Genomic DNA, 14,247 nt, shown 5'->3' with positions numbered 1-14,247 from the left:
TAAATAATTAAGACGGCGTTTCGGCGCAAGGTGCAGGCCGCGACACCCGCTGTCTCCTCGCGACGTGACACCGAGCTCACGCGTGTAGACACGCGAGGCCGCGTCCGCGCTGACCGGGCTGACGAGATATATCGTCCTGAATCCGCGTGCACGATGGAATGCCGGCGATTCTCGCGGGGGTGAGGCTGAGCGCTCGCTCGCGTGTATAAGAGTTCTCCGTCGTTTTGTCCGCATCCTAACGTCTCCTGGGGAAGGAAGCAAGCGTGGGACACAGAAGGGTCGAGGAAGGATCGGGCAGAATAAAAAGGACGCGGAAGAATCGCACCATATGCGAGAGCCGCCGTCGCCGTACAAAGTATCGCGCGGATTCATCTGGATAAACCGCGGCGCGATCAATCACCCTGGTGATTAACTGCGCTACCTGCGGAATCGAACTCGGCCCGTAATTTATGGCGGTTTTTCTGGATAAGATATAAGGGACACGTCGCGAGACGCGTGGAGACACAGGTGTTTGTGTAGGAAGTACGCTCGTTATTGAAATAATGCGCTCGCCATGCCCGATCGTAGCGTACGTGACTTCTACGCGTGTTTGTTTAACATACTTGACGTGACGAAGCTATCATAGAACCTGGTCGCTCCCCGAGTCGAGAGTTTAATCCTGAGAGAAAAAATGTCTAAGAAATAAAAAATATATATTCGGTGGGTACTGTATATAATGACAGAGATTTACTTATATATATATATATATGTATGTATGTATGTATATATATATGTATATATATGTATGTATGTATATATATATATATATATATATATATATATATATATATATATATATATACACTAATATAAAATATTTTTTAAATAAAAAAATATACACATATATATACAAAAAATATACACAAAATATACACATTTTCGTAGGATCTCAAGGAAAATTTTTAACTTAGCTTTTCATGAAAACACCAGTTTATTCTATTTAAATAAAAGAATTTAAATAAATATGTTATTAGTACACGAAGAGATGTTTATTTTTTGTATATATTTGTTTTTTCAGTGTATATTAACTTTGCAGATCCCATCAAACTTATGTGTGAAAGAGTAATGGCAGACAGAAGTGGAAAGGAAGCGTTGGCAAATGTTAACAAGATGGGACTTGGTCCGAGGAGAGAATTATTATAGACGCACGAATTAGCACTTGTAAGATTTACTTTAGATTTTAAATTATAAATTACTTATTGCGAGAGCGTAATTAATTACACAGGCCCACAATTTAAAAAAAGTTGTCTGTGCTGCGCATCTGACTAGGTGTACTATACGTATTTTGGGCTGCTGAATCCAAATCCGGTGTCAGATTTGCTCCATCACCCTTGAGTTTCCCGGAAAATCGAGGAAATCGTGAAAAGGAGCAGATATCCATGTTTTTACGGAGACATATATTCAAGGAAAATTCTAGAGTGACGAATAACCCTATAACTCCACAACCAACGTTGAAAATACATTATGTACTTCAACATCTGATGACTAGAACAACCCAATAACCTAATAACCCATATACCATCATACATATTCGGTTTTAGTTCACCCATTAATCCTTTAACATCGCATAGATTAGAAAATCTAATCTGTGCGTGCCCTATCATGGTCACATTCATGTTATTGTCCACGAGATGGAATCTTTTTTCTATTCGAAATATCAATTCTACAATATATGATCGTCGATCAGATAAATCCTGCTGCTTCAGAGGATATTGGAGACGATGACAACTGCCCCGTAAGGGGATGTGTAGAATGATTCGTTTTCCATGTTGAAGTACATAATGTATTTTCAACGTTGGTTGTGGGGTTATGAAATTATTCGTCACTCTAGAATTTTTCTTGAATACATGTCTCCGTAAAAACCGGGATATCTGCTCCTTTTCACGATTTCCTCGATTTTTCGGGAAACTCAAGGGTGATGGAGCAAATCTGACACCGGATTTGGATTCAGCAGCCCAAAATATGTATAGTACACTTAGTGAGACTCCCAGCACAGACAACTTTTTTAAAATTGTAGGCCTGTGTTGTATATAAATTCGTATTTATGGACTGTTATTACTTAGATCGATATTTCTTGCCAAATAGATTGATGTACATAAACTTTACAGTGACTTTAAGGATATTAAATCACGAAATTCAGCAACGTTGAGTTCTTTATGTCTGATCAGATTGTAATCGTATTTGCTTAACATGATAAAATATGAAAGAAATAACAAAAAAAATTATTCAAATCTGCACAAAACAATATGTCATGTAATATGAAAATTTGAATGTAATTTTTAGTAAATTCGTCACTGTATTGATACAAAAAAACATTCACATTATTATCGTATGATATAAATTGTAAAATGTAATTAAGGCTCCTGGTTAATCAGGCGAGAAGTCTGCATTGACGGTGACGACACAGCCATCAGTAGAAATGCCATGGTAGAAATAAGAGCTTCGTTTATCGTATGTATAAAGTGAATTTGTGTATTTGTGTGTAACAGCCACCTAAATTTTTCCGTCCGAATCACGGCGTTATTAATGACTGTAGTGCTTACATATCACACATAACATAATTGCAGAAATGTCAAAATACTCCGGATACTGTGCTTTTTGTAATATTTTAACTATAATAATACTTATTCTATCTTTTAACTATAATAATACTTATTCCGCACAGAGTCTCACAGCTGATCTCCTGTCAAAATAAGCCGATTTTCACACGTATATTTAACAGTGTTGTAAAAGTTATTTGAAATGAACACTATCCGGAGCATTTTATGAGTATGTAGGATCCATTACAAGTGTCATTTTGTTAACATATCTTTTTATTTTGCAATGATTCGGGCGCAAAATTCGTGTGCAATTTCTCGCTTCTGACGTTATCAATTAATATGGCCCCGGTGACTAGCCAGGAGCCTTAAAAGAATTATAAAGTTTTAATCATCAATTGTCTCATATCATGAGACTTCCAATTATGGGAGTGTATTTGAGTTATTTTATAAAACAAGTACAGATATAGGTTACATTAAGTTACGTTAACGAATAATTCGAAATTCACGAAGTTATGATTATAACGGACCATAGATGTCAGTCAAAATTTCGAAAACATCTTATTCTCGATAAGTTCGTGAAACATCTGTTAAGACCCCAAGCCCCCTCTGTGCAATAAATAATCTCACGTACTTGGAAATATAGATGTGTCGCTTTTCGCGCCTCGTCCTTCAGCATCCAGCTACTCCGTCGTGGCATCTTGGATGTTTACTCAGCACTGACACTCGCGTAGATACGATTCGACGGGAGAGAGATTCGCATTAACTAACGCGACGTCGACGAGAATCCGAAAGATATCAGAGTGGCCGGTGAAATATTTCAATGACATCGTAAAAACTGAAGTTCTCTCGTCTGTAGCGCGGAAACTGTAACGCGACGGCACACGTACTCGGCGCCATAACGTGGCGCCGCTCGTCGGCTCGTGACGCAATGACTCGCACGGGGTAGTGCGCGAGAGTGTGGAAACAATCGCCCGTCGATCGCTATAACCGTCGCCGTGCCAGTCACTAAACGCCCGAGGGGTCACAGTAATCAACACACTGCGGCCAAGCATTCTAGACTCTTCCGAGACAGTAAATTCGTTCCTGGGCCCCTATTTTTGAAATAGTTTGCGTATACGTAAGTTTTACTGCGCAGGTTTAATCATACCATAAAATAGCTGCGCAATGAAAATTACGTATACGCAAAAATTTCAAGAATATGGATCCTGAGCCTCTATTCTTGAAATAGTTGCGTATACGTAAGTTTTACTGCGCAGTTTAATCATACTATAAAATAGCTGCGCAATGAAAATTACGTATACGCAAAAATTTCAAGAATAAGGGTCCTGTAGTACGTTATATAGTCGGTTCCGCGGCTCGATTCACTCGATGGATCGAGACGCAATCGACAGATCGAATCGATTAGTCGAACGAGCCGATCGCGGAAGCGAGTGCACAGAGGACGTACGTCATTAATTGCGCGATCTTCCCGCGCCGAGCAACCGCCATTAGCGCATCGATCGACATCGTTCCGCGTTTTGCGCCTCTCTCGCCCGTCGAAACTGAGTCTCGTGCGGAAGTAAGTGCCGGGAGTGCCGAAAATAGCGGCGTGCGATCGTCGGGACGTGCCGTAAGTACGTTATTAGCAAGTAATCTCCTATTTCACTGCATGCCACCAGTGCTTGTCGCGGCGTGTCGAGTCTGTCACTCACATTATTACTTCGGGCTTAATTCAAGTAGGGCCGGACAATCATCGGATTTGTTAGTCGGCATTCGGAAATGCGGTGATAGACAGAGGGATAGATAGATAATATGACGCCACAGATGTATGCGCGGCGTTGAATCTCGGGTGATAATATTGAGCGCGAGAGAAAGAGAATATCCGCGAGAGCGCGTCTTTGTCGTACCGCGGCATCGTTTATATCAGGGAGTTTTTGCAAACATACGGTATAGATACGGTAAACGCTAAAATTACGTCATCGAAATTACGTTTCGAAATTTTGACTGACATTTATGGTCTGTTATAATCATAACTTCGTGAATTTCGAATTATTCGTTAACGTAACTTAATGTAATCTATATCTGTACTTGTTTTATAAAATAACTCAAATACACTCCCATAATTGGAAATCTCATGATATGAGACAATTGATGATTGAAACTTTATAATTCTTTTAAGGCTTCTGGCTAGTCATCGAGTCAAAAGACCAAACTGCGCATGCGCATCGGTCACCTTAACGCTGTTCAGATAACGGGCGAACGTTATTTCTGAAAAATAGCGTTCACGAGTAACGTCGACGTTATGGCTACCAAAATGAAATCTGAACAATTGAGATTCACAAGTCAAGATAATCTCATACTTTTAAGGGAGATTATATCCCAAAATCCATATGAAAAGAGAGTGAAAAATGGAAAACGATTGTAGATCGTGTAGGATACTGTTTTATCTTACGTTACCGTAGCATTCACCGTGCAAAAACTCTTTTGAAGTAGGCGACGGAAAAAACGGAATACGGTGAATGAAGTCACGTGATTTCAGCGTTTATTGTATCTAAAATACGGAATTGCAAAAACTCCCTATTTAACGTGCATTTTCAACGCTCGTTATGCATCGCGCGATCACCGTCGATGTTTGTGCGTCGAACAACCGTCATTGAAGCCCGATCTGCTCTTTGCTATTTCTGTTAAGGGGTTTAAGTCAGAAAAAAACGAAGAGAAACAGGAAGCGAAGAGCACGATCGGGTGGATTACTAAGGTGACCAAATTTCCCAGCCCTGAATTCAGGACACTTCATGAATGTATGAAGCAGGTTTAAAAGATCTGAAAATTATTTACATTTTATTATTATTATTCATTTTATTACATATTATTTATTATTATAACAATCATTGAAAATTATGGCAAATTGTTCCGAATAGCACTCGAAAAAATTCGGGACAAAGGGTGAAAAATCGGGAGGTCTGGTCGCCTTAGGATTACACATCGACGCGTTTCACGCGTCTTTTGTCCGTCGAGAGTGACCCTCGCGCGGAAAAAAGATCAGGAGCATCGGGATGTGTCGCAAGCACGTTACCGGAGAGTAATCTCGTCATTTGATCCGATGCTAAAGCGTGCGCGGGCTGAGTTTACGTGTGGCGTAGTTTCTTCAATGTTTACATTATGACCCGAGCCGGGGCGAGCGTGCCGCGCAGTGTGTGTCGACCGACGCGTCAAGGTTAGGTTAGGTTAGCTTGTCATTTTGCCGGGCGACTAGAATATTCGTCGATTCTAGAGATGCTTAATCGGACTGTCGTCGCGTTTCAAGGTTAGATTATCAGTCCTGCCGGGCGACTTATAGAATACTCTCGCGATGTTTAATTGGATTCTCGTCGATGTCGCGTTGATTAACACGCGTCTCTACGATCGAATCGTGTCTTCGCGCGAGTGTCAGTGTCATGGAGGAGTGCCAGAGCGGCCGAGAATCAGGACGTTGGGTCAAAAAGCCGAACAATCTAACCCTAAGACATCTAAGACGTAGCGCCCCAGGACGCGAATGGCGATGCATCATACATTTCTCGGTGAGTCGAGCCATTTGTTGTACATAGGTTGTCGATTTTGTGGTGTACGCGTCGTGACGAATTTGTCGAGAACAAGATCTTGTGGTTGAAATTGAAGTCGGCATTTGGATCGAGCGTTTGACGGACAATTGTAGCTTTATGAATCCCCGATTATTACGTGGTTTGCGCTATTGATCTTACGGTAGTTAGAACGATAAGAAATTGCAGCGCAGCACTTCGATTATATACCGTGGCGGGTGACAACGTTAATTACGAGTAACGCCCGAAGTTTAATACAAATTGCGAACTCTCACCGTCAAAATCGTGCCAAGTTTGGCCACTAATGCAGCTAAATAAAGAAACATTACTCACCTTACATGAACATTGCTCCGCCTAAGTCGCGTGGACATCGTCGACGTCAGTGACAGGCGATTTTCTAAGTGAACGCGTAAGAATTGCTTAAACAAATGGCGTGAAAAGTTTCCTTTCAACAATTCGCGCAGATATACAGCCTCTTATTTTTGCACGTATTACTTAAAAATATCGGTTAATTGCCGAGTCGAAGAAATGCCTCGTCGAGACGTAATCTTCGTTCTGACGTAATTGCGCCTTAGGCGAGACACGATATCGTCGAAAATGGCGCCCTCTCAGAAAATACAAGGACGGAAAGTGGATTCGTTTTTGCGATCAAAAGCGACACGGGGACGGGGTTAACTATCGCGCGAGTGCTCGGATGAGCGCTATTGTGAATGCGGCTCCTACGCCATCGATATAACTTTCCAAGTGTAATTGAGGGAATAAAGTCCGCGAAATTTCGCGAGCCACGACGCTGGCGAGGATCGTAAAGAGGATGAGCATGTCCCGGCGTAACCTGAGGCTGCGAAGGGGCTGCAGAAACGCGACGAGGACACGTCGGGAAATGAAAACGAGGGGCGTCCCGGTGCCGGCGACGTCCTACCAACCCCATGGGGAGCCGGCACGTTATATCTTCATTAAGCAGTATACCTAACCGCCCTGTCGCGACTTCTTAGCACTTCGCAGTTCGCGCTAATTCCATGTTACTTCTTCTTTCTACATATCGACTTCTTCGTTCGCCACGTTGACGTGGTCGAGTAGAAGAGTAGAGACGTTCGAGGAACAAGAGAGCGGGCTGCTGTAATCGTCATTCTTCTTCATTCCAATACTTTTCACCTCACAAAGAGGAGAATTTATGAGTCACTTCGCGATGACGCATCGGCGAATTTTAACCGTTTGCTCGAGGTTCTACGCTGAGAGAAAAGATACCTGGAAATAAAAAATATCTGCTCGGTGTGTATCTATTAATAATATATTTATCTTTACATTAATATAAAAAAAAAATGTTTTCAAGTAGGGAAATTTACAATTCCCTGAAACATTTTTCATAAAAGGAACTATTTATTTGAACAAAAGAATTTAGATTCAAGTAAATATTAATATTCACCGAATAAATATTTCTTCTAGTTTTTAAATATTCTTTTAGTTTTTAAATATTTATTTCTTTTTCACATTATATATATTTTTCAAAAAATTGTACTTTAATGTTTTTTTTTCGGTAAAATTGGACAAGATGCACAAAAAATATTCGAAGATTTATTTGTGGAATGTAAAGTTTGTTTTCACAAAGTACATTTTACTTCACAGAAATAAATGTTATGTCTCATAAATAAATTTCCAAGTATTTCTCCTCAGTGTATACTTAACGATACGTCTTTATCAGCCTACTCGCTAATCTCTTTACACTCTCGCTTTTCGCTCTCTTTTTTTTCACATCGATGCGATAGCAAACGCAAAAGAGTCCCACTTTGGAGAGATCAATTGACTTGCTGCGCAATCGAGACGTGTGTCACCCGATGTCTCTTCCACGCTTATTAAATCGAACAACCTTAACGACCTCCTTTCGATATTCTTCGACGGTGGAAGAAGCGGCGGCAGCGCGCGAGAGCCTCCTTAGGATTGAAACGCGACCCTTTGTCCGGCGAGTAACGCCCGCGAGAGAGTCTCAGGGCCGTGTCGACGGCGTAGGGTAGGGTCCCCCCGGCAGGTCCTGACGGTTGCCGAGGAAATTCCAGGTCCCCGAATCGCCGTAAGATCGGGACACATCGTTATGGGTCCGCGCGCTCCTTCGTACCTCTCACTCGCACCCGGGCGGTATCGGGGCGGAGGACCCGGTCCAGAAGGAGGACGCGGTCGTAAATATTCGGGCGCCAAATAATGCCGGTTCCGAGCGAGAGCAAGCGACCAGGACTGCCGCTCGACCCGTAATGAAGGACATCCTCGTTAATTAGTCAATAAATTATCCTTCACGCTCACGACGCCCGTGGTCGGCCCTCCCCGTTCGCCTCCCCCACCCCGTTCTCTCCGGGCCGGGAGTGCCCGAGAGGGCCGAATACTTTACGACACCTATCTCGCGCGACAGCACGATGCATTTCTCACAATCAGCAGCCCCGAAGACGGAAACGCGTCTCGTAGAACGAGATCCACGAGGTGGTCCATCGCGCGTCGCTCGAATCTCCGTTGGGCCGCCGCGGCGCGTTCAACATGTCTCTCTTTCTCTCTCCCCCCTTTTTTTTCTTTCGGGAGAAACGTCCTGGCGTCTCGCGGGAATGTGTCCTCCCTGATAGTGAGGTGACGGCCTCAATCACGACGAAAATAGATCCTCGGACACACGAGCTCACGCACGCGAACCTGTTTCGGCAGAAGAGTGTTGACACGCGGCCGCCAGGCAACTGTGATATTCTTAAGGAACGTTTTAATCGTGGGAAATGAATATAGAATATACAAGAGAGTGCCGGCGCTCACAGACACGTGTATCGGCTGATTTCGCATTCGCGGAAGCACCACTTAGCACTCCATGATGAGTTTATTATCGGCGTAATAGAATTTTAATCGCGTGACGATCGCGCGAATCCGCTTAGCTCGTGCGCGAGGATTTCAATTTCTACGCGACATTAACGGGCGCGAAGGAGGGGAGGTGGACAGAGGTGGTGCGTGAAGGACACGATTGTGAAGTTGATGCATCTTGTGCGCGTCTTTTCTCCTCGTTTTTTTCTTTTTTTTTCTCTTTTTCATACATCTCTCTGTGTTCCTCCACTCTCCTCGATTAATTCGCACGTAACAGCGATAACCGACCGCTCTGACCGCTCGTTTTTACGTCCGCCGAGATTCACGCGGTATGCCGGCGAGATGCACCCGCAGATTGTGCAATTACCTTCGAATTCTTACGCTAAACATTGTGAGCGCGCGCGCGCGCGTGCAGGTGGACAGTGGCGGTATCCTCGTAATGTCTCTCGCGCCGCGCTGTGCAGCGAGCATAAAGATTCGATCCTATACGCGTCCAAGTTACATACCGTGCCACGTGACCGTACATCACTTTAACTACTTCCTGGCTCGGTACAATTCTACCGGGCGCTTCGCGAAAGACGGTGCTCATCTTGCGAGGAACCGACGCGAGACGCACTATACAACGGTTGTGCGACGTGTCGATGATAGGAGGAGGATGAGAATGAACACGTATACACGCGCTCGAAGGGCGAACTTTATGCGCGAAAATACATATTTCTTTCCGTTCTCTCCTCTCCTCGAGGAAAGGCGAGACTTGCGAGATTTTCGCAAGTGAGAGTGTTATATGTGTTATAACTGCAGCTTGATAACACAGGCCCACAATTTAAAAAAAGTTGTCTGTGCTGGGGATCTGACTAGGTGTACTATACGTATTTTGGGCTGCTGAATCCAAATCCGGTGTCAGATTTGCTCCATCACCCTTGAGTTTCCCGGAAAATCGAGGAAATCGTGAAAAGGAGCAGATATCCATGTTTTTACGGAGACATGTATTCAAGGAAAATTCTAGAGTGACGAATAACCCTATAACCCCACAACCAACGTTGAAAATACATTATGTACTTCAACATCTGATGACTAGAACAACCCAATAACCCAATAACCCATATACCATCATACATATTCGGTTTTAGTTCACCCATCAATCCTTTAACATCGCATAGATTAGAAAATCTAATCTGTGCGTGCCCTATCATGGTCACATTTATGTTATTGTCCACGAGATGGAATCTTTTTTCTATTCGAAATATCAATTCTACAATATATGATCGTCGATCAGATAAATCCTGCTGCTTCAGAGGATGTTGGAGACGATGACAACTGCCCCGTAAGGGGATGTGTAGAATGATTCGTTTTCCATGTTGAAGTACATAATGTATTTTCAACGTTGGTTGTGGGATTATGAGGTTATTCGTCACTCTAGAATTTTTCTTGAATACATGTCTCCGTAAAAACCGGGATATCTGCTCCTTTTCACGATTTCCTCGATTTTCCGGGAAACTCGAGGGTGATGGAGCAAATCTGACACCGGATTTGGATTCAGCAGCCCAAAATACGTATAGTACATCTAGTGAGACTCCCAGCACAGACAACTTTTTTAAAATTGTGGGCCTGTGTAATTATCATATCTTGGATACACGGGAAAAACGTCTCGGTTCGTGCATTGAGAGGAAGGGTATCTGAGAAGTGGAGAATATTGATTTTCGTTGGCTACTGATACTAGATACTTATTTATATTGATATAAAATATTTTTCAAACAGGATGATACACATCTTTTACAAAATCTTCGCTTTTCCTACGAAAGCGATTGTTTGTTTTATTTAGAGGGAGGAATTTATAGGTCTAAGTATGTTATTGGTGCCCATCGAATAAATACTTCTCGTTTCTTGGATGTTTTCTCTAAGTGTGCAAATGAACAGGGACTAGGTAGAAATTTGGTGACGTAAATCTCTTGCTTATCAACCGAACACATCTGTTTCGACATGCATTCAAACTTGGTTGCAACAACTCGAGGACAATTGACTGAGTAGAGACCTCCTGCGGGAATACTTCTGCTCTTGCAGCCGAGTTTTTCATCTGGCCCTTATCCTTACCGAGCGACGGAACATTCAGTTGCACTAACGGAGCTGTTTTTTTCCGTGCACGGGAAAAACTGTCAGTTCGTGTAACTGAATGGGGTCCGGACGAAAAACTCGCTGACGAGAAATAATATCTCTATCACCGTGACCGAAAACATTCGTCCGAGCATTCTGAGCTGCATTAAAACTCAGTTGAGGTGGCTAAGAACAATTGGCTGAGCGGAAACCTCCCGCAGGAATCTTTCTGTTTCCGAGTTTTTCGTCTGGTCCCCAAGTAACAGAAAATTCAGTTACACTAACGGAGTTGTTTTTGTCGTATATCGACGTTATACGCGACACAACGATGTACTTTCTGAGCGATCAACCTTTTGACATACAGATACACATACATAGGTAGAAGTGGAATGATTAAATTGCGATATTTCGCCCATATACTGTCTCTCAGTACTTTTAGCGTTAATTTGATGTGGAAACGCTCGAATTAACGGAAAAGATCTCGAGGACGTACTTATTCGTACAATCCGGCGTCGGGAAGTCCTCGGTGTGAGCTTGCAGCAGATGAGCGCGAAGTTCCTTGGCGAAATTCGTGCGGAACGGATCCGTTGTTGCTGCATCGCAGAAACTACATTCGTAGATCGTTTTGCCGGGATGCAGATTCGTCGACAGCACGTGCTTCCGTAGGTTCTCCTGCGAACGACAAAAATTCACACGTGATCTAAATCTAAGCGAGAACGAACAATGATATCATACATTGATGATGAGACCAATTGGCCACTGGCTACTGATAAGCTGCTCGAGCGCTCGCTCGAGCGCCATTTAGTGAAATACCGGTCGGCGCGATCGATGCTCCCGTATTCTAACGGGCCTTATTAGACGAATTAAGCGCGCGTTTTACGAGCGTACGCTCGATCGCTTTACGCGTTTCCACGATTTCCACTTGGTTCGCCGAACGAGCCTACCTGGCGTCCGGACGTCGCTATTAAAATTTCATTCGAGACTAAAAGCTCACACAAAGAAGAAACCTCTCGCCGCGCTCGGACGTAACGAAAGGAATCGTCGGGGCCGCGAGTCCAATCGAGCCGAGTCGGCCTTCCGTTCGCGCTCGTTCGACAGTGGGATACCTGGTGGCGACCCGGTGGCGACCGGGGAATCGGTTCGCCGCAGAACCGGACGCTCGCGTTCATTGGCTACGCCGTTGGCGCATTTAAAGGCGCTTTACCCTCTCGGACTAAGTAGCCGGCCGTAGTCGTAAACATCTTCCTACCAGGCGGGCTTATACGAGCCGTTGATGGCAACGGCAACATCAAATTTAATTTCCCATAAGTAAATCTTTCCGCGGGCAGCGCTCCGTGACGCGGCGCAGATTAAGCCTCGTTCACACCGCCATGGGCGGTCGCGCGCCTTTATGGCCGACCGCGAGCCGCTCCGCGACACGCAGGGGAGTGCGCGCTGTCACGCAAATCTGTGGCATGAGAGTTTCATTAGACCAATCGATTCGGATTTCCACGAGTGTAATTTCTCCCGTAGCGAGGGGGTGCACGCCACCATGGCCTCGCCCGCGGCGCAAAGGTGCACGGCCCGTTTTTACGACTGTCAGGGACGCACGGTGGCTCTTCGAGGCTTGAGACTAATCAGTTTCGCTCGCGGCAGCGACGCGAGGCGCCGCGAACAGACGCTGAAGGAAACGTGCCCAACCTCTGCCATGTGTCACTCATCAAAAATCAGACTCGGTCATTTTACTCGAACGAGAAACCTATCGATAGTTGAAGAACCTGCGGCTGAGACTAAAGAAGTTATTTGCGCCACGCTAAGTATAAAATATCGAACTTGTGAGACTTTGTTATTATCTTGTATTAGAGAAGAAATTCGCCCCTGACGATAATTGCTTCTAGACAAGATCCCTCTTGCGTTTCTTAATCCTTTCGTGTACAATGTTGGATCCGTGAAACCTTGTGCCAACTTTTGTAAAGGATTGGGGGAATTTCAAAATAGCGAAAATTTTTTTTCTATATTGCTTTTTGCGCTTTGATTTCGATTCCATCGTGCTATTGTCTTATAGCCGAGATTATTCTATATTTCTGGAAAAAAATGTGTAGAAAAATATTGATTTCCTCGACAAAGTGTTATGATAGTTCAAACTTGGCCGGGCCTGACAGGTTTAGATTGTACTGTACGTCTCAAAAAATACGTTTGTACGCGGAGAGTTAAGCGACCGCCGCTTTATTTTAATTCTCTCTCTCGCGAGAAAGTCGCGGCCGACTGCAATGGCAACATAAACATCTCGATGGATGCGCAAAAATCGCCGGGAGCAACGGTGCGCCGTCGGCTATGCGAATAGGTCGTAAAATTTGGGGAGAGATAGGGAGGAGGCCTTAACCCAGATCGACGTTTCGTTGATGCTCGCTTCGGCTCTCGTCCGGCTTTCCCCTGCTCCTCGTCTCGCTTCGAACGTCCCATAAATAAGCAGAATTTAATCGTTCGTCCCGCATGTAATATTACGCGGCCCGATAAAATTATAATTTCGACCCGTAATTCCCTGTTAAGCTGAGCCGCGAGATTTGTCGGTCGCGGAATGTGACACTCGCGCGCACTGCACGAAAGAGTAAAAACTCGCGGAGATAAGCAGGGAATGCGCGAGTCACGTCAGGCGTCAGACGACGGTTAAAAGGATCCCCTAATCGTTCCGCATACTCCGCGAATAATTATAATTGAGCCTCGTCGGGAGGAAGAAATTAATTAGCGCGAGGAAGAAATGTTGTGTACCGCTCAAATAAGATACGCGCGCGAGGTCCGAAACGAATCTTGAAGACATTAGATCTGTACACTGAGAAAAAAAAGCGGTTGGATTGACAAAATCGGCGGTCATTGGCCATCAAAGAAATTTTTATTGGATCTATTCAACAAAATATATGTTAATGCAATAATAAGTTGCTTTGAAATCTACTATATTAATGTAATTTATTGTTGCATTAGCATGTATTTTGTTGAATAGATCCAATATTTCTTTGATGGCCAGTGACCGCCGATTTTATCAATCCAACCGCTTTTTTTCCTCAGTATCTATATATCGAGCTTAATCGCGATCAACCGATCAGCTCGAAGACTGGTGAATGTGCTGTCTTGTGATTTCCATCTCCTTAGAGAGTTATTTCCCTCAACGTTTCTCTACCGTTGCTCACGATTCGTCGAGAAGAAAGAAGGAGACAGATAGATAG

General features: G+C 43.9%; 1 protein-coding gene across 1 annotated transcript in view; it reads right to left on the bottom strand.

Moving 5' to 3' along the window:
* Window positions 1–10,532: 10,532 nt before the first annotated feature.
* The window catches only part of LOC116845403 (zinc finger protein 484-like), a 65,165-nt gene continuing 61,450 nt past the window's right edge, over window positions 10,533–14,247 (bottom strand). Inside the window, exon 9 of the mRNA XM_032818060.1 lies at window positions 10,533–11,719. Coding sequence (XP_032673951.1) covers window positions 11,489–11,719 — 231 coding nt within the window. The 3' untranslated portion in view covers window positions 10,533–11,488. The remainder of the gene's footprint in view (window positions 11,720–14,247) is intronic.

This window comes from Odontomachus brunneus, unplaced genomic scaffold (genome assembly GCF_010583005.1).
Source record: "Odontomachus brunneus isolate Ranch 3 - 2012 unplaced genomic scaffold, Obru_v1 Obru_scaffold_051, whole genome shotgun sequence".
Classification (NCBI taxonomy): domain Eukaryota; kingdom Metazoa; phylum Arthropoda; class Insecta; order Hymenoptera; family Formicidae; genus Odontomachus; species Odontomachus brunneus.
This window is presented reverse-complemented; position numbering and strand designations above follow the sequence as displayed.